General features: G+C 32.4%; 1 protein-coding gene across 4 annotated transcripts; it reads right to left on the reverse strand.

Moving 5' to 3' along the window:
- Nucleotides 1-314: 314 nt before the first annotated feature.
- Nucleotides 315-24,956, reverse strand: LOC144841346 (uncharacterized). Of its 4 annotated transcripts, none has more exons than XM_078697654.1 (17): nt 24,755-24,825; nt 24,515-24,594; nt 23,876-24,103; nt 23,243-23,437; nt 22,905-22,934; nt 22,580-22,609; nt 21,992-22,125; nt 21,641-21,700; nt 21,490-21,543; nt 21,009-21,171; nt 20,274-20,384; nt 19,871-20,031; nt 3,332-3,439; nt 2,936-3,056; nt 2,674-2,770; nt 1,585-1,690; nt 315-1,172 (listed from the first exon to the last, which is right to left on the reverse strand). In XM_078697654.1, exons 1-17 carry the CDS (start codon nt 24,775-24,777, stop codon nt 1,119-1,121), a joined length of 1,755 nt encoding a protein of 584 aa, XP_078553780.1. In that variant the 5' UTR covers nt 24,778-24,825; the 3' UTR covers nt 315-1,118. The 4 variants fall into 4 exon arrangements, with proteins under 4 accessions (XP_078553780.1, XP_078553781.1, XP_078553779.1 ...); XM_078697655.1 differs by lacking the exons at nt 315-1,172; nt 1,585-1,690; nt 2,674-2,770; ... (1 more) ...; nt 3,332-3,439; nt 24,755-24,825 and adding exons at nt 17,162-17,759; nt 18,640-18,739; nt 18,852-18,948; ... (1 more) ...; nt 19,366-19,479; nt 24,856-24,956; XM_078697653.1 differs by lacking the exons at nt 315-1,172; nt 1,585-1,690; nt 2,674-2,770; nt 2,936-3,056; nt 3,332-3,439 and adding exons at nt 17,162-17,759; nt 18,640-18,739; nt 18,852-18,948; nt 19,135-19,255; nt 19,366-19,479.
- Between the last annotated feature and the right edge of the window lie 349 nt (nt 24,957-25,305).

The raw sequence follows: 25,305 nt of genomic DNA on the forward strand, positions 1-25,305 counted from the left end.
ATTGTTTACAACTCGTCATGGTTGAGAAGGTGTTCACACAGATCGCGAGGAGTTTTAGTTGCACTATGAGATATGTTTTGATCGAAAACTTTGACTGGAAGTCAAAGTTATTTTTTGAACAAAAAAACCTCTGTATTTCAGTTAAATGATTTTTTTTTCGACCAATTTTTGGTGAAAGTTAATAACTATTATGATACTTCAAAATGACTCACTTTTTTTCGAAATATTTTTTTTTTATTTTTTTAGAATTAGTCAAAGGGACAATACATCTTTAAATTCTGCAATGATTTCATGCTATCATACGTTAATTGTTAAAACATCTGAATCTTCTTATATTGACAAATTTATTGTACAAATATATGACAAATACATGAAAAACAGAGCACAGGAAAATGTAAAGTTAATGTCGTAATCTATTATTCCACATGTACTTATCAACACAACATTTTGTCCGAGTATTCTGTAAATTTGAGTTTTCATCATACATAAAAAAACATAATTAAATCTTAAACTAAACAAATCATCTAAAACTTTAACATAATAAACAATACAAAAGAAAACCACTATAATGAAAAATATAAACATTAATTAGCAGCAACATTAAAAATTAACTTTTTAAATCCTAATTTTTTTTATATGATGCTTTAATATCTATCTTATAACTAAGATACATGTTAGAGTTTCTCTGCCCTACTTCCACTAATAGTAATTATAAACATTTCCCATAAAATTCCAAGTTTATATTTTACCTTCGCATATTCCATCCTTCTATTTGTCAAGAGTTTTACAATAATATTTTGAAAAATGTGGTATATTTTCTATTTCACCACTCTTTATAAATAAAGTGGCTGGATACATACATACATTTCTTTATTAATTGTATGTGTTTAGTATATTACTCTTCTGCTGCGTGACGTAGTGTGATGTGTTATTATCAAGATTCAACTGACAAACATTATGCCTGAAATATTCGTTTATTAAATTATGTTCTTTTCTTTCTTATCAGTATCCAGAATATGTTGATGACTACGGCATATTATCATAATAAATGGCGATTCATTACATATTTTGATCACAGATTATTAGCATTTCCGTTTATGCAATCCGTCTTTCATTAATCATTGATTGTAACTAGCGCCATCATCTGTGTAGTCTGGTCCAAAACTAATAGCCTAAAAGAAAAAAAACAAGGCATAGGGGTTTGATTTCTTAAAACGCGTCATATTAGTTTATTGAGTCACATATATATATAGGTGTAAGATTGCACAAAAATGCAATATCAACCATCGTTTTCCAGTATACAGGCCTACTTTGGTGTTCGACCCTTTATTTTTACTCACGTCCGGAATAGTCTCTGTTTTTATTATATTTTAAAATATTTTATATTGTTTTAAATATATAAATATGTTTAATCCATTCTATTAGCGGCATGTTTCCCGCCATAGATGTGAATGAAAAACATGAAAGAAATCACATTATATACAGTATATACTAATTCTACGAGAATTAATTAGATTTGATGTGGTATATTACATATTAAATAAACTTGCAATTCATTATAGTTTTTATTTTAAGTATACGTACATCGTTAGGCCTATTATGTTTTAAATCTCTCAAAGCTGCAGTAAGATTACCAAAAGATGGTCGATCTTCTGGATCACTCTGCCAGCATTTTTCCATAAGATCATATCTGTATAAAAACATCAAAATAAATAGGCATACTACAAATAATATGTTCATGGTTCTAACATTATTTATAACTTCTTTATCTTCGTCGTTTGAATAGTAAATGCTTTATTAGAAACCATCAAATTGTAAAATATGCGTGTTTTAGCATTGTCTTAGTGTATTAAAACAACCTTCTCTACCCAACAATCCCAGCAGTTGCAGTCAACTGTATCATGTTTACTGTTACCATTTTAGTGTATACAATCAATCATAGTAAAAAAATTTAAAATGTTCATCTGGTTTTTTTTATAGTAACAATAAATTTACAATTATTTTTGAAATAAACAAAAGCGAAAAACTAACAGTTCGCTTTGCTGATCGGACAGCTTCTTCGAAAGAATATGTCTTTAAACGTATTGACCTCTAGAGGGCCAATTCTGTTCATGACAAGGTCATACACGTGGTTGGATGGGCACCTTCGTCGGTCCGGTCGGTCTCTGTTCATTGTCGACGGATCAAAATGGCCTCCCCGATGCATCGATTGTTAACATCTGGTTCTCTGCCGATGATTTTAAGTTAATGTCCAATCTATGATGTGGTTTAACTTTACAGCATTATAGCTAATAGCTCAATTCCTTTTCTGTGTGGTCACAATTATCACATTGAATTTTGTATACGCAGTTTGCCACTTTTTTCCATGTGCTAATTGTGTCCATACTTACATTGCAGAAACGAGTTGCTGTTTTTGCATAAGGTTAAAAGTATAGGTAACCCAACAGAGAAGGACCAACTTCACTCGTCAATCTCGCCGAGAATCAGAAAGGAATTGAGCAAATCAGTTATAGAAGCTGTAGCGGATCATGCTGTTCAGTTAAACCACATCATAGACTCGACAAAATCATCGACAGGGAACCAGATGTACATAATCTCGCATTATGAATAAGAAGCATAATTGTCAATTTATTTATAGAAAGACATTTTTACAATATAAAAGTGAAACCTTACAGTCTATTATCACAAGAATCTGGTTTTGTAAGTCGTTGGCCAGCGGAGAGAAACTGATGCAAGTTATTCTGATCTATTCCATCATATGGAATGTCACCTGAAAGATAAAATGTCTTTCTTATTATTAATTAATTCTTGGTGAAATGAGGTTTCTAAGATAGGTCAGACTGCAGCTTTGATAATTATACAGGCCTTCGGCACACTATGTTCAACTAACGTTGATGCCATGTTTGAACATTTTAACGTTTTCGTTAATTCTTACCTAATGTTGCAATTTCATAGAGGATGATTCCAAAAGTCCACACGTCACTTTTCTTTGTTGTAATGCCGTTGGTCATTGATTCAGGTGACATCCATCTCAATTGTAGATATTTGTTTCCTTTCTTCAAAAATGTAAAGTATCAAAACGTATCAATTATTGATTATTTTGGAAATTAGCTAGGGCATACTTGTCTAGCTAATTTCTAGTTAAATGTGTAGATTTGTTTCTGAAAGATTTTCTATTTGCATTAATATTAAAGACTCCGAAAAGATGAATAATATAAAGATGAATAAAGTTTAACTTGGAATATGCAATTGTCTTGTTTTTCAAAAACAAATTAACAAAAATATAATGAGTTTGCTTACACTTACAAAGATAACTTATAAATCAACTTACCAATTGAATGGTGCTACCACTAATATGCTTTAATACAAGAACTGGAATTTTAACGACATTGTCATGAAATACCATAATTAAATTACAACAGAGCATTGGACAAACTACCTGTAATAAAGTGATCATGGCATTTTACATTCACAACGGTGACACGATTATCAGCAACCAATTAAAATTAGTTATGACTGGTTTATAGCAGAATTAGTCTAAATTCTGTATATTTTTACTATACTCTATAGCTCACTATGTCGGTTGGTCGGTCGTTTGGTCGGTCGGTCGGTCGGTAAACACTAACTTAAATTTGCGCACGCGACTGCAGCCATGTATATGGCCTTGTTTTTGCTCTAGAAACTTTATTGAAATTTAGTTTATTGTGAGTTTATTTTGTTTGGTTTTCCTATACCCTTGGACAATTCATTCTTTTTACCATAAATTTCTGTCTGTCCGTCCTTTTTTCTTCTAATATTTTGACCGTTAGGTGTTTATTGTTTGTTTTTTAGGAAATAAAAACATTAGTGGGTGGTTCAAGTTTTATAATACTGCAATCTGTCTTTAATCAAAAGTATAACCTTTTTTTCGTGTAGAAACTGCATTATCTCGGCTATCTGTATAGCATAATTGATCAACTCCATTGCCTTTGGTTTAACAGAATCACATGCATCTTGAAATGAGTGCAAGTAGCTCCATAAAGTCCCTTTCGGTGATTTTTCAATAAAGATACCGATCATATCTACATATATATTTAAAAATCAACAAGGTACAGATATTATTAGTACAGAAGAAAAAAAAAAAACCAATATATACCGTATACCAAATAATGATTTGCATTTATTACTTACTCATACTGTACTTATTATTATTATTATTGTATTATTGATATTGCAATTACTATTCGTTCAATGGAGAAATAATTGTATTCGTTATAAACCTTACTTTTCTAGGCGAAGCTAATAATAATAATAATAATAATAATAATAATAACTGGTACTTGATATAGCGCATTATGCTGAAAGCCTCAATGCGCTTTACAAAGACAGAAAAATTTTGAAAAATTACAAATTAAAAAGGTGGGTTTTGAGGAGAGATTTGAAGACACTGGTGGAAGTAGCCTGACGGATTTCAATAGGCAACGCATTCCATAGAGAAACGGATGCCGAAGAAAATGAACGATTTCCATAAAACTTAGTGGAGGGATGAAATATATGGGCAAGAAGAGACTCAGATCTAGATCTCAGAGACCGCTTAGGAACATAAGGTTGAATAAGTTCAGAAATGAACTTAGATGAAGAATTATGAAGAGCTTTGAAAACAAAGAGCAGGATCTTGAAAGTAATTCTTTGTGTTACCGGAAGCCAGTGAAGCTGTCTCAGCACAGGTGTGATATGTTGCCTTATGGGGCTTTGAACGACCAATCGGGCAGCTGTGTTCTGGACTCGCTGAATTTTAGAGATATCCTTTGCTGGTAAGCCATAAAGTAATGAGTTACAACAGTCTAGCCTTGATGTAACAAAAGCGTGAACAAGAATCTCAGTTGATCTTGAATCCAGGTACTTCCGAATGCTTCCAATTTTACGAATAGCGTGAAGCCCAGCTTTGCAGATGTTATGTACCTGATTGGACATACAAAGCGTTGAATCCATGACAACTCCAAGGTTTCTACAGGATGACGAAGGTTGAATGAAAGAATTACCAATCTTAACAGAGGCAGTCCAACACGCAGGCTTAAAACGAGAAGAAAAATGAATAAGTTCTGTTTTAGCATCATTCATAACCAGGTTGTTAGATTGACACCATGCTCTGACTTCGGCAATACGGGATTCAAGTTTACTGACAGCAGAATTACGCTGATTAGGGTTGAAAGTGACATAAAGCTGAGTGTCATCAGCGTACGCCATACACTTCACATTGTGAAATTCAATAAGGTCAAGTAGTGGGGCGGTAAATAAAATAAACAGAAGAGGACCAACCACAGACCCTTGTGGAACACCAACTGTAAGCAGAGTCGGGTTCGACAAAACATCCTTGATGACAATGGACTGGGACCTATCATTTAGATATGATGCAAACCAATTATGACCAATTCCAGAGATACCGTAACGTGATGATAGACGATGTAATAACTGCTTATGGTTGATGGTGTCAAAAGCAGCACTGAAGTCTAAAAGGACCATAAGAACCTCATTATGGTTGTCAAGTGCAATGCTAATATCATTATGCACAAGAAGAAGTGCAGATTCTACACTATGGTTTGGACGATAGGCGGATTGTCTAGTGGCAAATAACCCATTTCTATTCAGATATGATTGCAGCTGACTGGACACAACCCTCTCAATAATTTTTCCAAGAAATGGAAGATTGGAAATGGGTCTATAACTTGCAAATTCCTCAACATCCAAAGATGGCTTCTTTAACAATGGTGTTATGCAGGCATGTTTGAGTGAAGATGGAAAGAGCTCAGTGAGGTGTTGACAACTTTGGTAAAGAAGGGAAGAAGGGTAGGAAGACAAGTCTTAAATAATTTAAGAGGAAGCGGATCCAGGGAGCAAGAGGTAATGGAGGCTGACCTAATGACATTAAGTAAATCATCAGCAGAGACAGGGTCAAAGGTATTGAAATTACTTTTACATGATTGAGATTCAACATAATGAGGGGAGGTTGATGAAAAAGTTCTGCAATATCTCTCAATCTTATTCTTAAAAAAGTCAGAGAATAGATTTGCAAGAGTTTTAGCATCATCATGAGCTGGAAGAGGACTAGAGATGGCAGTAGATGTTAACTTGTCAACAACACGGAATAACTTGCGTTGATCACATCCTAATACCTCATCTTTGTGATACTCCGTCTTGGCCTTATAAAGATGTTCATTGTAGTTAGTGCACTGATTATGGTACAGTTGTTTGTCTACCATGAGACCAGATTTCAGCCACTTGCGCTCCAGACGTCGACGCTCCTGCTTCATTGAATGATGTTCACCTGTATACCAGGGTGCATGAGGGCGAAGCACAAGAGTGCGAAGCATAGGTGGAGAATGAGAATCTAATATTTTCTGTAACGACACATTATACCCCTTCACCATAGAATCAATGTCAGAGGCCAGGGAACATTGTGAGAGAGAATCAAGAACATCAGACTGGAATTTGACGATGTCTATGTTTTTGACATTTCGTGAAACTACTTGTGTTATGCTGGGCCCAGGACGATTGATGTCAACCTGACACTTAATGGCATGATGGTCCGAAGGCATACCATGTTGGATGGATATTTTGCTAAGCAGGTCAGATTCTTTGCGGGAGATAAGTAAATCTAAAGTATGGTTGGCGATGTGAGTTGGGTCATGGATGTGCTGATATAAATCGAATGTCTCAAGAGTGTTGAGGAACAATACAGCATCCCTGTTGTTAGAATTATCAACATGAAAGTTAAAATCGCCTAAAATGACTAACTTGGAGGAGTTCACACTTAATGATTCTAGTAAAGAAGAAAATTCATTAATGAACATAGATGAGGTTAATTTGTTTTTGGCATTTGGAGGAACCCTATAGACAACCACAAGCTGAAAAGAGGAAGAAAAAGAAGCCAAAGTAATCTTTGAGCATTCCATGGATTTGAAAGGAGGAGACTCGCAACAATGTATCTGAATACCATCACGAACAATGACTGCAATGCCACCACCCCGGCCATGAGTCCGAGGGGTATGAACAACATTGTAGTTAGGCAGTGTTGTTTTTATATCAGCAATGGTGCGATCATCTCTACTATCACCCGTCAGCCATGTCTCCACAACAGCCAGTATATCAAGATGATTATCAATGATAAAATCACAGAGCGCAGTTGATTTGTTCTTGGCCCTAATAGATCTGGCATTCCATGTGGCTAAGTTAATCTTGGCACCCGAGTGACTGGGCAGGCGATGGCTGATGGTGGTGGGGTAGCATAAGTTGGTAAAGTTGACACCACGACCTGCTTTAGGTAAAGAATGCTGGGTAGAAAGAACAGGTATAGGTTTCCGAATAGTAACTCTTTTACCAGCCCTACAGCCACGGTATGATCTGAAAATACCGCATTCTTTCAACACCTGATATGTATAGTATAGAGGGGGAAATCCATTGTCTACGACAATTTCGAAGTTGTAGTAGCGTACCCCTACTATACACACGCAAGTCAAAGGTAGATACAGGGCTAGGCCCAGTATAGAGAGATGGATAGACACCAAAGGAATTAATGGGGCTAGGCCTAGGCCAGCATAGCACAGGGCTAGGCCTAATGTTTACATCAGGTTGAGGGGGCCAAAAGGGCTTACCAACAGTGAACCATTCAGACCAAGTAGGCTGTACTCCACCAGTTTGAAGCCTACAAAAATCACTACTAAAAACACTAAAATGAGAAGCAGAAGTGAAATATTGAGGAAAATAAGTCATCTTCTGGATTCAATGTTGAAACAATTACATTGAATCAATAAAAATATGGTCAAAAAAGTGGAAATTAATTAAAATTTCCAGGAAACAATGTAAAGGCAGCTATAGCACACAGCTCAGCGCCTATCCTAGTCATGCTGAGTTGAATATTACAGCCAGGAACAGCCAATATTTCGACTATAATAAATACCTGCGTCCTTAATCTGAGCAATTGGTCGAATAACTCCACGGTGTACTGGTAGTTTGAACACTGTGTCTATTTCCCTTTCCATTGCTTGTTTTTCTTCTTCCGTATACTCGTCTGCAAGGCAAATGGAAATCAGAAGAATGCTAATAATAATTGATAAAAATATTGAAACTATGCCATGCCATAATGAAGATGGCAATACAAGATAAATATGATGTTGATTTTTGTTTGATACCATCAACGTCTCATTTAAAATGTCTATTTCTCTGACCATTGCTTTTTTTTTGTATAAGTACCTCTTTTACAATGTAAATTATTATTACAATTACATGCTAATCAAGTGTTTAAACAAATCATTGGCACAACATTTTGTGACTCTCATTTGATTTGATTTGGGAAAGGTACGTCCATTATCAGTAACAATATTATTTACATACCGTAAATAATATGAGCTATTACGCTTTGTGGATGATTTCCTTCCTGAGATATGGTAGCATTGTAAAACATTGTGTTAGTTAATTTATCATCGACAGTGACATCTTTTATCTTAACGGTAACTGGAGATGAATAGTGCTCTTCAGATTCAGGATCAGGTAGGTACTTCGGCTAATGATATTATGAGTAATAAATAATACTATTATTTGTCTGGGCTGGACAGTGCAATTAAAACGTTTTATTATTACAATTTAACCTTATAAGCAATTTGTGGATTGTACATTAAGTTTGGGTCAAGTCGTTATAATTATCGTTTACAAAAAATAAGAAAATTATACCTACCGTTTGTGTTATCGAATGCTACATAAAGAAAAATAGGAAAATTAATTATAATAGTATAACCATTTTGACAAACTACACTTGGAAACAAGATAATTTAAAGAAGTTTACCCCGTCGTCATTTAGTTGTATAATAGAAGCAACGACAATGTTTACAATTTGTTGGATATATTTAAATGATATACCAAACAACTGTAGGCCTACAAACGTTATGTTTTAATTCCACAAGTTACGGGAAATAAATTTAAACCTAATAAATTATGTTCATGGTATTTCATAATTATGATCGGTCGAAGCAAATGTAACTACCATTGGGAAAGCGTCTGCATGGAACAACCGATTAATCCGCCTCGATCTCGAACTCTATAAGAAGAAACATAGAAATCTGAAAGACATTTCGATAAATAAAAGGGAATAATAAGACACTTACACACCTGGTTATTTCATTTAAGCATACAGATGACGATAGAAGAATTATCAAAACAATTTCCAAAGTTATTGATAATAATATATGAGATAATGGAGATATACTGGAAATAGATTTGACCTTTAAATTGTGTTCATGGTATTTTATATGATCGCTCGAAGAAACAAAATGTAACTACCACTATTCCTGACTCCTCCCGGTTTGTATAGCTCAAACTATTTCTCCTCCTCAATCTTGACCTCTATAAAAAGAAAAGATAGATAGTAAAGATAGTAATCTGAAAGATATTTCGATAAAGAATACTCAAAACAAAGTAATAAGAAACTATACGGCACATACCCGTATACGAATATAAATGACGATGATCAGCAGGTAAACACAACACGCCACTGCACCCACAATTACCAACTGTATTATAACTGTAAACATAATAATAAATCAGATACCATGGTTATGGATGGTAGTAAAGTTTGGTACAAGTGGTATAGACCTCGTGCTAGATAGAAACAATACATTCACATACACTGGTGATTTAATTACATTCAAACGGTAAAGATGAGGAAATGTTTGTATGTTTCTACCAATCATAGTGATATACAATTCAATTCCATTGTCCCCTGGTGATGTTACTAACAAAACAATTTAAGGTGCAAGGCCCGCCTAGACAGTATTCACATGTGCCATCATCTGCCTACCTACAACTTACAGTAGTCTATCTATGTTGATGGTCAATAAATATACTATTATACTTCTTTGTAAAATTACGTTGGTATCCGTATCGCTAATTAATACTGTATCATGTTCATCCTTCTCTTAGAATGTTGTCTTTGTATATTTCGTGTGAAAAGAAACTTACCATTGTCTGGTTCTGGTGATGTTACTGGAAAAAAAATGCAGGTCTACTTAAAGCTATACAGAGATTTTATAACAAAAATAATAACAATCTATTTAAATTGTCATCATAAGTAATCAGTACGAATAGATAGGAGAATACTTTCAGGTTTCTTTAAATTGTATGTTTAATAATTATAATTAATGCCCATTTTATTCTCTCCTTTATAAAAGAAGTCTAACCCTTACCTACAGACCCCATTATTACAAAGATAATATTTCTACACTGTTATTTATATTAAAATACTAAAAGATATACAGGGATACGTCAATGTATCTTTGTAGATATAATGGTACAGTAGCTCTCTGTTGTCTAGTTGTTATATATCTACTTATATGTTTCTTACCATTGTCTGGATCTGGTGATGATGTGATAACTAAAAAACAATAATTGTTCAAATTCAGTAAGTGACACTACATTCTGTGAGTGTGTCTAGAAAACTCAGATCTCAAATATATCTAAGATCTGAGTTTTCTAGACACCCTACATTTTTATACAATCCATTTGTTTAAAGTACGTTGCTTGGGACTATTTCCCATTTCTCCTGGCTATTTTGATATTGTACATAGTACAGGACGGGTCTCATTTTCATGTTGTCAACTAACCAATTTATCTTTATAGGAAATAATAAGAGATAGGTATTATCCATTATTATTATTTTTATTATCGGTTCTAAAAAGAGTAATAATTCTGAATATTATCATTGCAGCTGGTTATACCATTTTGTTTTTTCATGTTTAAATTATACCAAATAAAATTGTTTGTTCGCTATTTAATACTGTATCATGTTCGTCCTTCTCTTAGAATTTTGTCTTTGTATATTTCGTGTGAAAAGAAACTTACCATTGTCTGGTTCTGGTGATGTTACTGGAAAAAAAATGCAGGTCTACTTAAAGCCATACAGAGATTTTATAACAAAAATAATAACAAGCTATTTAAATTATCATCATAAGTAATCAGTACGAATAGATAGAAGAATAATTTCAAGTTTCTTTAAAATTGTATGTTTTATAATTATAATTAATGCCTATTTTATTCTCTCCTTTATAAATAAAGGATAACCCTTACCTACAGACCCCATTATTACAAAGATATTTCTACACTGTTTATTTATATTCAAATACTAAAAGATATACAGGGATACGTCAATGTATCTTTGTAGATATAATAGTAGTAGGTCTCTGTTGTCTAGTTGTTATATATCTACTCTATGTTTCTTACCATTGTCTGGATCTGGTGATGATGTGATAACTAAAAAAAAATAATTGTTCAAATTCAGTAAGTGACACTACATTCTGTGAGTGTGTCTAGAAAACTCAGATCTCAAATATATCTAAGATCTGAGTTTTCTAGACACCCTACATTTTTATACAATCCATTTGTTTAAAGTACGTTGCTTGGGACTATTTCCCATTTCTCCTGGCTATTTTGATATTGTACATAGTACAGGACGGGTCTCATTTCCATGTTTTCAACTAACCAATTTATCTTTATAGGAAGCTAGCAGCAGTACCCGTCTTCGACGGCTGGGTATAACTTTATAAGCTTAGAGTTCAACCGAGAAAATGATCGAGAGAAGTTATCAATGAAATTTTTTTGAAGCGGTCTTAAAGAAATTTAAATTGAATTTTTTATTGATGACTGTCTTACAGTAACCAATGAATTAAGTCAATATCAAATAATATACTGAGCTGAATTCGTGATTCAGTATTGTCATTTAGTGCAAACAGACCAATGTGAATGAAATGGTTACGAACCATGTTTGAAATTTTTGTTTTTAAACTGTAGGTAAAATGTAAATGAAAACGATAAGAAGAAATGTAAAGATACATAAATAGTGGAAGTACTGCATAGTAATAATACAATTAGTTCTATTTCATCATGTCGCCCTCTGTAAAAAAAAAAAGGTTGTTGGCTTTGTACGCAGTCGTCATGTGTTTTTTGTTTTATAGTACTTATTAAAGATGTATTGTCCCTTCGAAAAAAGGTGGGTCATTTTGAAGTATCATAATAGTTATTAACTATCACCAAAAATTTGTCTAAAAAAAAATCATTTAACTGAAATACAGACGTTTTTTTGTTAAAAAAATAACTCTGACTTCCAGTCAAAGTTTTCGATCAAAACATACCCCATAATGAAACGCGCTTGTTTGGCTACTCTGTATGCATAATCATAAAACTTCCTCACGATCTGTGTGAAAATACCTTCTCAACCGTGACGAGTTGTAAACAATCCTAATTAGCATATGCATAATGCGTACTCGTGGTTTGAAATCTTTGTTTAATTTCGCTCGCGACGATTTTCCAGACGAAATGTAATCAAACTAATTTACCTGTTAATTACGTAAACTTGTTGCTTTTGGCTCGAATTTTCGACTCAAAGTGAATAACTTTAATATTACTTTGATATGGCCAATTTAAATTTAGAATATTTTGACCTTCATTTTTTTGTGTTTCAAGGGACAATACATCTTTAAATAGACCGTATTTATTTGATGCCCTGAATTTTGAGACACCTGTGATAATAATCGATTACAATATAATAAAATCAGTAATAAATGGTAACTGGAAAACGTCTACATTATATATATTTTGCCGTGAGAAAAGTTTTAAAATACATTATAAAAGAAACAACGTACTATTCATTACTATGAATATACAATGTTTTTTTATTATTATTATCGGTTCTAAAAAGAGTAATAATTCTGAAAATTATCATTGTTCTTTCATGTTTAAACTATACCAAATAAAATTGTTTTTCTCACCCGTCTGGGCTGCTACCAATTGTATCATGTTACAAACACACAGTAAGCTCAATACATAGTTCCTCATTTTGATGAATCCTCTTCTGTAATCTGTGGTTTTTTTTAGGGTTTTTGCTTGAAATCTTCAAAATTTAAGTTTTATATTTACAATTTATTTAAGCTTATTTTATATTTGACATAAATGAATCATAATTTGTATTATATGAACAAATATTAAACATTACATACTATTTTTATAGAAGCAAACGCTCATCCAAATAATATTATTCTAGGAGTTATATATCGTCCTCCTGAATTATCCATAAATTCATTCGATAACAGTGGACCTCCCCAAGGCTCAATCCTAGGCCCACTTTTATTTTCTATTTTTGTAAATGACATACCCTTTAGTTTTAGAATATTAAATGTATTCTTTTTGCCGATGATACAAAGATATTTTATTCCATTCTAATCTTAACACATTATTTAATAATTATCATGAATCAATGAACTTTTGAAACATATCAAACTGGTTAAAATGCAACAAATTAATTAACATATTCAAAACCAATTATATTTTTTTGTCCAAACCTAAAGCCAAACAAAAACATATATATACATTGACAATACGCAACTTAACCGCGTTCAAGAAATCAAATTCCTTGGTGTCTATTGATTCAAATCTGGCATGGAAGTAACACATTAATACAATCAGAAGCTAGAAACATAGGCATAATTTATAAACTTAACATCTACTCCCTCAACAAATCCTACTCACATTATACAATATCTCAGTATTACCTTATCTTTCATATATTAATTTAGGTTGGGTCGTTACTTTAGATAAGTTCGACACATTGTGCCCATTCTGTTATACTTCTATATATTTTGTATTTATATTATTACTAATAATGTACATCTTACTCGTCATTATAGATAATGTTTATGTATCTTTTTTGGTGGGTAAGCCTTAAAGTTCTTTGAACTTATTTGCCAAATCTCTCTTATATGTATGACATTTATTGTAACTTAATTATCTATTAATTAATTATGTGTAGAAAACAATAAAAAGTAAACCAATGTTTTAATGAATCATATCTGCAACGATATATAGAAATGTCACCGACTCAGTCCATGCAATTTTGCTTTACTCGATCTTAGTTCCTAGAAGATTCCGAAAAGTAGATTCTTTTTCACATTAAAATTTGTTTTGAAAGTAACTATGAGTTATTGTTTAAACTAATAAAACTATACTTAATCTATATTAATAGTGAATAGAATTATTTTATTGTACATAATAGTCCAGTTCCCTGTGTATTTTCGTGTGCAGATCAAGGGAAAAGTGTAAACATGTTATATGAATATTTGAAGCATGCTGGTTATGAAAACCCATCACATTTCTAAAATTCATCTTTGACCTCTGACCTCAATTTGAATATTTTGACCCATTGAAAATAAAATGGTCATATAATTGCAACGTTTAGATTTAATGAAATAATTTTAGTGTCAAATTATTTTGGAGATGCATATTGATATTCGTTCTAATGAAAACGTTTTTCCAAAAATTACCGGAAGTAAGATTTTTGCCATTTATGACCTTTGACCTACATGTCATATAGCTCTGTAACTAACAGTTGGACAAACTTTAAATAGGGCTCAAATTAATCTGAAGCTATATGTTTCTATTCAGTCTAATAAGAACTTTTCAAAAAAAATGACTTGTATTGACCTTTGTCCTGTACTGGTATGGCTAAAACTTAATTAGATACAGGAAAAAAGTGTATTTTTACTTGTATGAACAGCTAGTTATAAATTTTGTTTAAAGATGTTTTACAGTAACCATTTTGTTTTCAATGGGTCGAAATATTCAAATTGAGGTCAGAGGTCAAAGATGAATTTTAGAAATTTGACGACATGAGTTTTCATAACCAGCATACTTCAGATATTCATAAAACACTTTCCCCCATGATCTACACACGAAGGCACTTTTTTACATAGGGAACTGGACTATACGTTATTATAAGTTGCTTTACTTTTACTGATTATTAAGTGACCTGCTTGGTTTAGCTCTGCTCTTTTGGTCTACCTTTTGTTCACTTTAATCTTGTATTTATATTAACATTATTACCTCCGCCAAGGAGCCCTGTATGTTTGTGTGTTTATGTGTGCGTGTGTCTGTGAACAGCCTGGAGGCCACAGTTTTTATCCGATTCTCACCAAATTTGGCCACAATGATCTACGCCCCAAAAGCTCGGACGAGTTCGAATTTGAGGGGAAAAGGTCATAGGTCAAGGTCACAACTAACAAAAAACTATTTTACTGCCTAGAGACCACAGCTTTTATCCGATTGTCACCAAACTTAGCCACAATCAATGATCAATGACTCATTATATAATTGTGGTTAAATTTTGAAGGGTCAGGGTCAAAGATCAAGGTCCACAAAAAAAAAAAGAAATAAAAAAATAATAATAAAAAAAAAAACCTCAGGAGGACTCGAACCAGCGATCTCAACTGTGAGAGGCTGGATACATAACAATTACACCAAACTCTCATCCACAACTTTGTAGTGTACAGTTAGCCTATTTACACTACAATTTATCTATCACAAGAGTTAATACCTTACTATTTTCAAACCATGTTATAAAATGCTCTTAAACGTCGGGGCGTGTATTATACCAGGCTCGGGTTAGCCGTGCTTGGCATCATGCCCAACAAAATAGAGTTTGTCCCTCTAAATACACTAAATTAATTATTACTTTGGTATAAATCATTGGCAAAACTTGATAAATATTCTGCAAATTTAGTTACTTACCTAATATTAAATAAAAGTCTAGTGCTATTAAGTTGCTAAAGAAAAGTTTTGATTATACAACGAGTCAGATAAGTCGACTTCCTCAAATATAAATTTATTATGAAACCTACATTATAATACAAATGACCTACGTCATAATACAGTACTAAAGTTAGTAAGGTTTTGTACTAAAAAATGTCAATTATTCGGTTTTATGTAAACAATATGAATGAGGGTTTTGAAATGATATTTATGCGTGATCAGGTACACAAAATGGAACTATAGCGCTTTGAGACATTCGAAATTGAATATAAAAGTGTTTACAACTAAAGTACTGTAGCTTACTGCGATTATAAAAGGCCATACATATAGCTGCAGTCGCGTGCTCAAGTTAATGTTTACCGACAAACCGACCAACCAACCAACCGACATAGTGAGCTGTAGAGAAATAGAGTATCAGAAACGTTTGTTATTTATATAGTTAATTCGGTATAAAAAAAATATAAATACAAAAAGCAGCAGAAGCTGAAGTGCATTTACATAAAAACTGTATAAAAAGTACACAAAAACATCAAAACATTACATAGAAAAATATCAATACATTATAGTAATACAAATTTATACAAAAACAATCAAACACGAAAAAGTCATACAAAAAACAAAGGGAAAATCAACCACAGCAAAAAAGTGATTAAAATGAGAGACAAAAAAGGTAAAACAGTATATTGTATAGTCTATAATAGATAGTCCATTAATTGGTTCTCAAACTAAAGAAAAACATCTTCATCATTAAATATAATATCCCACAATGACATGCTTATGTATGAACAGATGGGAATTGTGTTTTGTAGACTTGGTCACACATGTCTTTTAGAATTAAGTCAAGCGTTATTAATATAGTGAACCAAGAATTATCAATACATTCGGACTGGTTTGTTGTTATCAACCAGGGAAGAGTGATCAAACTAATGCTAAATGTAATAAAATCAAAAATATATCGTATTTTAAGGCTATAAATTCGATAACTGAGTCTACCGCGTTAGACTGAGGAGTGGGAAAATGAAATATATTTGTTAACATATATTTAGAAATAATTTTATTTACTTTTTTGTTTTTGTTTTTACTTTTTTTTGTAATTAATCTCTTATTCATTCATTAATTCTATTCTATTAATTTTATTTCGGAATCTCTGGTCTATAGAACGTAAAAGTTAACAAAACAAAAGAACTGTACTGATTAATTACTACAAGACGATGCTTTTTACCTCAGGATGGCGTTCCACCTGGAAAGCATCTTTGACTTATATATTGTCTTGTCGTTATATATACATTTCCTTATTTCTGTAGGGTCATATTTTAAGTATTAAGATTTAACTGCTTTTATACCCATTCCACTTTCACAATATTTGTTCGATCTAGGAATAAAATCATCAATAAATTGAATAGAACATACATAGCATTAGTACTGTTGTTGTTGCAGATCACCCTTACTAAAGGGAAAATGTTTTGATTTACCAAGGTATTGTGAGAAATCGTTTCCTTGTCTTCTACAAAGCAACTACGAACTGATATATTAGTATAATACTCAAGGCAATTAAACAGGACACTACGCTTTCCTAGGGAAAGGTTTGGACCCCGATACGATTAGAAATAATGAGAATGTATGAAGGACACTTCTTTTGGGGAAACCTAACAATAAAGTGAGTATAAACATCTGTTGTTTTATGTATTTTAATGGCAACATTGTCAAAATGAAATTTAACGGTCACGGAAAAAAAACAGGAAAACTTAAAAGAACTGTTGGATCTGAAATTGTATGACTACTTCGATCAACTTAAAAAATCAATTAAAAAAAATTAAATGCCTATTTAAAATTCATATTCCTTAAAAGCAGACACAAAAAACGTTTTAAAGTACCAAAATACAATTAAATAACAATAAAAACATTTCAACGTATGAATTCGACGGCTTTGTAAGAATTCGTAAAGGCCTAAATCGCAGATCAAAGTCTGTTACGATAGCATATCTTGGCAAGCGAGCTCAGCGTCCTGTTGTTTGATTGCCATGGTATACTAAAGATCACTATTAATTAATCTTGATTATCTTGAATTTATTTCTCGCTATCCCGCATCACTAAAACCCTAAAAATGGGTTTCCTGATACTGGGTGTTCAATGTAATCTGGTCCAAAGCATATAGCCTATCAAAGAAAAGAAAAATAAGGGTTGAAACTTTATTTATAGAGAGTAACCCTTCCAGCTGGGAAAAGTAATGCCAGTTGATATTTAGGGGCCCTCTTAAATGCAATAAAATACATAGTTAAATGTATCAGCAGCAACTGAATTGATTGCTTAGTTTAATTGATCATATCAACAGAGGTATTATATGATATCTGTATCTTAAACTTTAATTTAACTTGTCTTTACTTTGTGAGGACGATAAAGTTGCCATTTTCCCGTTTACGAAGAACGAATAATGTATATACAACCTTAAATATATAGTTCAAATCACACTTAAACGTGGAATTTTCAAAACTTTAAATAATTTTTGAACTTCAAATTTAATTGTTTAATGAAATAACATTTTTATTAGTAGCGTGCAACGCGACTCTACAGCTCACTATGTCGGTCGATTGGTCGATTGGTCGGTCGGTCGGTTAGTCGGTCGGTAAACACTAACTTGAGCACGCGACTGCAGCCATCTATATGGCCTTGTTGGATTAAAATGACTGTGTTAAAAGGGGAGTTTGAATGCGAGGCCTCTAGCTAGGAAGGCTAGGCCTATGCTGCATCACCAGAGCCAAGGCGTTCAGAAGGGCCCGCGCCACGAGACATGGAAGGGAGGGAGATACCAGGGAAGAGTTATACTGCCTTCTAATAAAACGGCTATGTTGACTGTATGATTTTACGCTCTAGCGAACACAAGATATTCGTCGTCCTCCCTCTAACCATCGTTTTTCGTAAAGTACCTAATCACAAACGATGAAGAGTAACTAGCGCCATCACATGAATATCTGTAGGCCTAATATATCAACTTTCTTTAATTATAGTTTAGTTATAAGTAAGAAATTCAATACGTACGTTGTTATCATCTTTTAAAACTCTCAAAACTGAAACAAGATCACCAAAAGATGGTCGATCTTTTGGATCAGTCTGCCAACAACTTTCCATAAGAGAAAATCTATTTTTTAAAAATAACATAAAACATTGTTTGACAAACTTAAAATGACAATGTAACTTGTAATGTAACTTTGTACCAAGGGGAAGGATGAATTAAACTCAACAAATCTTACAGTGCATTGGAACAACATTGTGGTTTTGCAAGACGGTGACCATTGGATAGAAATGCAGGCAGATTTTCCTCCTCTATACCATCATATGGAATATCACCTGAAGAAAAATATATTCGCATTAAAAAAATGTATAATCATAATTAGTATCCGCTCACAACTTAGAAATAATCAACTTACGATATTGAAACAAACAAAAACAAGTACCCGAAGACACACTGGCTATTCCTTGAAAGAATAACGATAGAATAGAAATATATTGAGAAGTTGATTAAGAATTACTTACCTAAAGTTACAATTTCATAGAGGACGATTCCAAAAGTCCACACGTCACATTTCTTTGTTGTAATGTGGTAGGCAATTGCTTCAGGTGACATCCATCTTAATGGAAGACTCGTCTCTCCTCCCTTATATGATAATTAAGCACAAGTATAATAAGCATGTCCTACTTCCTTAAATATGTTTATAAACAATTAGTGGTGGTAATAAGATTGTAGTTTTGTAAAAACCAACTTACAAATCGATAGAGATCGGTGTTATCACTGATATGTTTCAAACCAAGAACTGGAATTTTAACGATATTGTCCCGAAATAGCATCACCAACTGACAACAGAGCATTGGACAGACTCTCTGTAATGAAATGATGAATATTAATAGAATGATACAAGATAGAACACAAATGCTTATTCTCTCTCTGTGACATTTAGACACCGGAAAAGTATTAAGTATAATATTTGCACCATTGATGGCGATTTTCAATTTCTTTTTATTTCGGAAATATCATCCATATTAATAAACTTATAAACAGAAAAAGAAAAATCGTAAACTCTAAACTTAAGTATATAGAATGCTTCTCCATCTACAATACATTTTGGAGTTAATTTTTTGAGTTAATTTATTCAAACAGCAGAATAGGCGTACACGATACAACGTACTATAATCTATAACGTATGTTTATTACTAAAAGTTTATTATTAAGTTTCATTAATAAATATGATTATTATTTGCAATATTACCGTACCCCTTGTTCGTGTAGAAACTGCATTGCCACGGCTATCTGTATAGCATAGTTGATCAACTCCCTTGCCTTTGGTTTAACAGAATTACGTGCATCTCTAAATGAGTGCAAGTAGCTCCTTAAAGTCCCCTTCGGTGACTTTTCAGTGCAGATACCGATCATATCTGTATTAGCATTTACACAGGTGTAATGTTATTGTATAAAAAAGTTATATAAACACTTATTGCAATAGTTTTAAATATTGTAATATCTGTTTCATAAAATCTACTTTCTTTACTCGGTACCGTTGTGCTTCTCTTTTTTTAAACAGCTTACAAGTAGAAGTAACTTTTCCAAATACTGTATTTTAATTGGCTTTACTCGTTTGTAGTTATATTAAACATGGAGGTGAAATGAATAAAAATACCTGCGTCTTTAATCTGAGCAATTGGTCGAATAACACCGTAGTGTACTGGTAGTTTGAACACTGTGTCTATTTCCCTTTCCATTGCTTGTTTTTCTTCTTCCGTATATGCGCCTACAAATGCAATGGAAATCAGAATAATGCTTAATGCTTGTCAAAATAAACTAGAAAACTAGAAACTATGACATGATAAAGATGGTGATACAGATAATTATGATTTTTGTTTGGTATCATCAACGTATATTATCATTAACAATGATTAAAGATGTATTGTCCCCCTGAAAAAATAATTCTTAAACAATTTTTTTTTTAATATTCCATTTTAATGTAACATAATAGTTATCCACTTTGACCAAAAATTGGATTGAAAAAAAATGTATTTACCTGAAAAAATGTAATTTAAAGCAAAAAATGGTCAAATTGGCTGCCAGCCAATGGATTTTTGGTTGAATTTAACCATTTATTTTATCCTTTTGTAAGTGAAAACATTATTTTTTTTTTTTTTTTTCTATGGAAGTGATCAACTTTATTAAAACTACAAAATAACATATTCAAAGTCTGATTTAATTAATCTTCATTTTTCATGTTTTTGGGGGACAATACATCTTTAAAGCTTTGTCTACACTATTAAATTTGCCCATATTATTATGTACATGATGACGTCATTATAATTACCATATTTAGGCACATCACACTTTTTTTGTCAAACTCGTTTGATAGTGACAGAGCTTTACATACCATGTATAACATGAGCAATGACTGTTTGTCGACGACTTCCTTCATGAGCTATTGTAACCGTGTAAGTGTTGGCAACGTCCTCAACTGGATCAATAAAGGTGACATTAGTGTTTTGCAACACTATATTTGGAGACGAATAGGGAAACTCAACGTCATCTATCACCTGATGATATAAGCCATAAAGTACAGTAAGTAAGTTATAATACCACCAGTAACTTAATGTCTGCGGTACAAAATATTTTGTCCAAAAGGAAATGAAATGTAGAAGTGTATATGTTTTCAACCGTTGGGGCATTCTCTACTTTTCTTTGTCGGAAGCACATGATATACCGTAGACCTTAATTTATTAGTGTTTTTTTTAAATCCATGTTCAACATGCTTCATTGTTATATTGTATGTATGTACAAGATAAGTCAGAGGAATTGTATTTAATGTATGTGTCCATGATTATAATTGTAAAAAGATACATTAGATACCGTACCCTTGGTGCAGGATCCACTGGTGGAGCGTCTATCCTCGGTCTATCATTCACATTCTATAAAAATATAAAAGACAGTGTTTAGTTAATAATATTAATGGTCCTGGTAAAATGTGATTGTAAATTGCAAAATATAACAAACATAACTAAATACCCTTTGTGCCGCCGGTTCAAACGCTACAGCACTCCACGGAGCTTCGTTCCCCCTCAAATTCTAAAAGAATATATATTAATATTTGGATGAAGTGTAAAATCATTGTATTGATCATTTGAGAATGAAATGAATCAAATAGTGGTTAACGCCACAAAAGAGAAAAAAAACTATATTATTATAAAATAATTGTTATATTTATGTAACATTTCATTATGAAATAAATAAAGCACTCCATGGTGCTTCATTGCAGCATTCGACTTATACTATAAAAAAAAATATATAATAATGTTAGGCCCTCTTATTGTAAATAATTAATTATACGGTCAAAAATCATTGGACAATACAACCTACCTGATCATCTTTTGGTTTATAGAAACGAAAACGATAGATGAGAATTGCAACTATAAGAATTAGCAAAACTGCTATAACGATTCCAACTATAGCTCCTGTTGACGAAGAACCCGATGACGGATCGTCCTCTCCGTCTACAATTAAAATGTATAATAATAACTAATAGTATAAATGCATGCGGTAGATAGCAAGGATAACTATTAAGTAAGATAGAGTTTTATGGTATAACATATTTTGGCATGGCTGTTTGTCTGTTAGTCCATGTACAAGGTACACTTTCAATCGAATCTTCATTTGTTTGGATAGTTAAGTCTATATAATTATTCTTCCATTCATTATTAATAAAGGAATTCATAAATCTTTTCAGTTCATATCTCCTTCACTGACTTCTAGCTATATACTGAACTACCTAATTTTTCATTAACTAGGGTTGCTGAAGACCATTTTTGTTTGTTTTACAAACTTCTAACCAATGTCGAACAATTAACATTGAAATCTCCCTTATAATTTTGTTGGAAGTGTACAGTATCATTGTAAAACCATGTTTCTATTTTATTTTGTAGCTAAGTAATGTAAAAACCAATTTACCATCTGGTTTTGGTGATGTTATGCTGATGGCTGAAAAAAAAAAAGATTTTGAAAAGTAAATTGAATTATCAACATTTTGATACACAAATAAACTGATATCCGCTATTACAGCCCATTTAAGTTGTGTATATAATTTTATATTCAAAGTATTTTTTTAATCCAATTTTTGAGATCTAAAATGTATTTTCACAACATTATGCATGTTTGTTGAATTTTATTTTGTATTCTCTCAATCTCCCTTATAATTTTGTTGGAAGTGTACAGTATCATTGTAAAACCATGTTTCTATTTTATTTTGTAGCTAGTAATGTAAAAAACAATTTACCATCTGGTTTTGATGATGTTATGATGATGGCTGAAAAAAAAAAGAATTTGAAAAGTAAATTATTATGATATATGTTTAGATATAATTTTATAGTTTTATTATATCCTAATATTTTGAATTATCAACATTTTGATACACAAATAAACTGATATCCGCCATTACAACCAATTTAAGTTGTGTATATAATTTTATATTCAAAGTATTTTAATCAAATTTGTGAGATCTAAAATGTATTTTCACAACATTATGTATGTTTGTTGAATTTTATTTTTGTATTCTCTCAAGGTTAGATGTGGACTCTGTGGTATAAATCAACCTATTTATCCCTTGAATCTTACATGAATCGACACAATGTGGTGCAGGATTCGTCCACCCTCCGTTGATACAATTAGACGTTCTATCATTTGGATGCAAAACGTATCCTGGAACACATGCATAGTTTATATGCCCTCCGTCTCTGTGACTACCAGTTTGTATCAAATAGTTTCTTCTTGAATTACCTTCAGGTGACTCACAATCACGACTATTAATATCTGAGGATGATCACATAGAGACATTTAGGCTCTTTCAACTAAATTTAGGCCCGTTTCCGGGGAACTACGGTACTGTAGCAGCTCTGTTATTCAAAATTGTCTTAGATCAGCCACAGACTGAGGAAGGAGGTTAGTCAGCAGAGGAGAGGGAGGGGTGGTTAGCGGTTAGTTCCACATTTAAATTTTCGCAGCAACCAGCCTACGCCTCTGCATAATATTTCTTTACTTACGCTTTTATAATAAACAGTAATTATATCTTTAAATATTTATGGTTTTAGTCACATATTAGACTGTATAATTATATTGGCAGGATCTTTAATGAACTTCATAACTTGCCTAAACAGTTTTACCTATAATTAATTGGAGCACCTCAAATAGTTCAAAGCAGTCGAATAAGCACTTCCTACTTCGTTTGTTACAGTACTTTCGTTTACTTACCGGTAGAATTCTTAATACAAATAGTTGGATCATCGTTATCTAATCCAAGCCATTCACCATTGTAGCAATAAATAACGAGTTGAAATCCACTATTTGTATAACCATCACTACATACATAGTCAGCTCTTGTGCCGTTCATTAAGTTAGGAAGGTTGTTCGGGTTTTCTGGAGTATAGTATATACCACCATTCTTTGGATCGGTTGGGATTTTTTCACAGGAACCCGACTCTTATGTAAAAAAAGATGTTTAGGATGTTTAGTCTTAAACCACAAAATATGCATGTGCGTTGATAAAATTCTGTAAATTAATTTATTGTAATATTATTCAATATTTACTGGTTGATCAAATCATCATGAAAAACATGTTAGGATTCTCTGATTAGAAGGCTTACATGGAAGAAAACAATTTAACTGCTGATTTGAAAAAAAACCTAATAGGCACTACAGGAAAATGAGTTGAAACAAAACTGTTACTGTCAGACAAGATTACACTAGTGTACCTGGTAAAACACAGTAATAACACGGTTCCTTCCAACACCCGGAGATCTTTCGCAACAATGCAATGGATATAATTATTTTGTCAATAAACGAGTTTATTTTGTGTTTATACAGCAGACCTAGTAAAAATATTGTTCTCACCAGTTTGGGCTGCTACTAAGTGTATTATTTCACAAACGCATAAAACCAGCAATGCATAGTATTTCATTTTGATCAGTTTTCTATAAATAAATAAAACAGAAAAATAATGCATTAGTAGTCGTATGTTTGAAAATATAATTTAAATGTACTTCTTGTCACAAGGATATCATACCTATTATATTTTAGAATAAGAATTATACAAACAATTATATATGATATAATATATATATAATGTACTACCGTATGCTTACTACACAGATCATGGACTGTCTAGCCCGGAGCAGCTTGGATTACTCCTATCTCCCCACCCAATTAACAATTTGATTCTGCAAAATACTTACGTTTGTCAAAATTGTACTTGCAAAGTGAATTCTGATGTTTAAATAAAGGTTTAATGGAAAATGGTTTGATACAATAAGTTTGTTAACAAAGGGGTTTCGTTTTTATTTACAGTATTCATCAGAGGTACAATACCGCACTTGGCACAGAATATGGATCCCGTATACTTCCTCAAGTATTGGTTGAATATGAAATTTACGTCATATTTTAAATTTAGTATCGTCGCCAACAAAATATTCAATGCTTTGTTGAAATTTGTGTTCGCCATTATACGGTTCATTATCTTTCAATAGGTGTTCGAAGTTGTTATAGGTACAGGGATTTTTTTGTAATTTGTTGTCTTACCACGACCTATTTTAAAGATGTTAATAATAAAGAAATAATAAGATTTATTCAGCAGATATATCCGAAACTTATCCGTAAACCTAAAAACTATTATAATTTTGACCAAA

Source organism: Antedon bifida, chromosome 4, assembly GCF_963402885.1.
Source record: "Antedon bifida chromosome 4, ecAntBifi1.1, whole genome shotgun sequence".
In the NCBI taxonomy this organism is placed as follows: Eukaryota; Metazoa; Echinodermata; class Crinoidea; order Comatulida; family Antedonidae; genus Antedon; species Antedon bifida.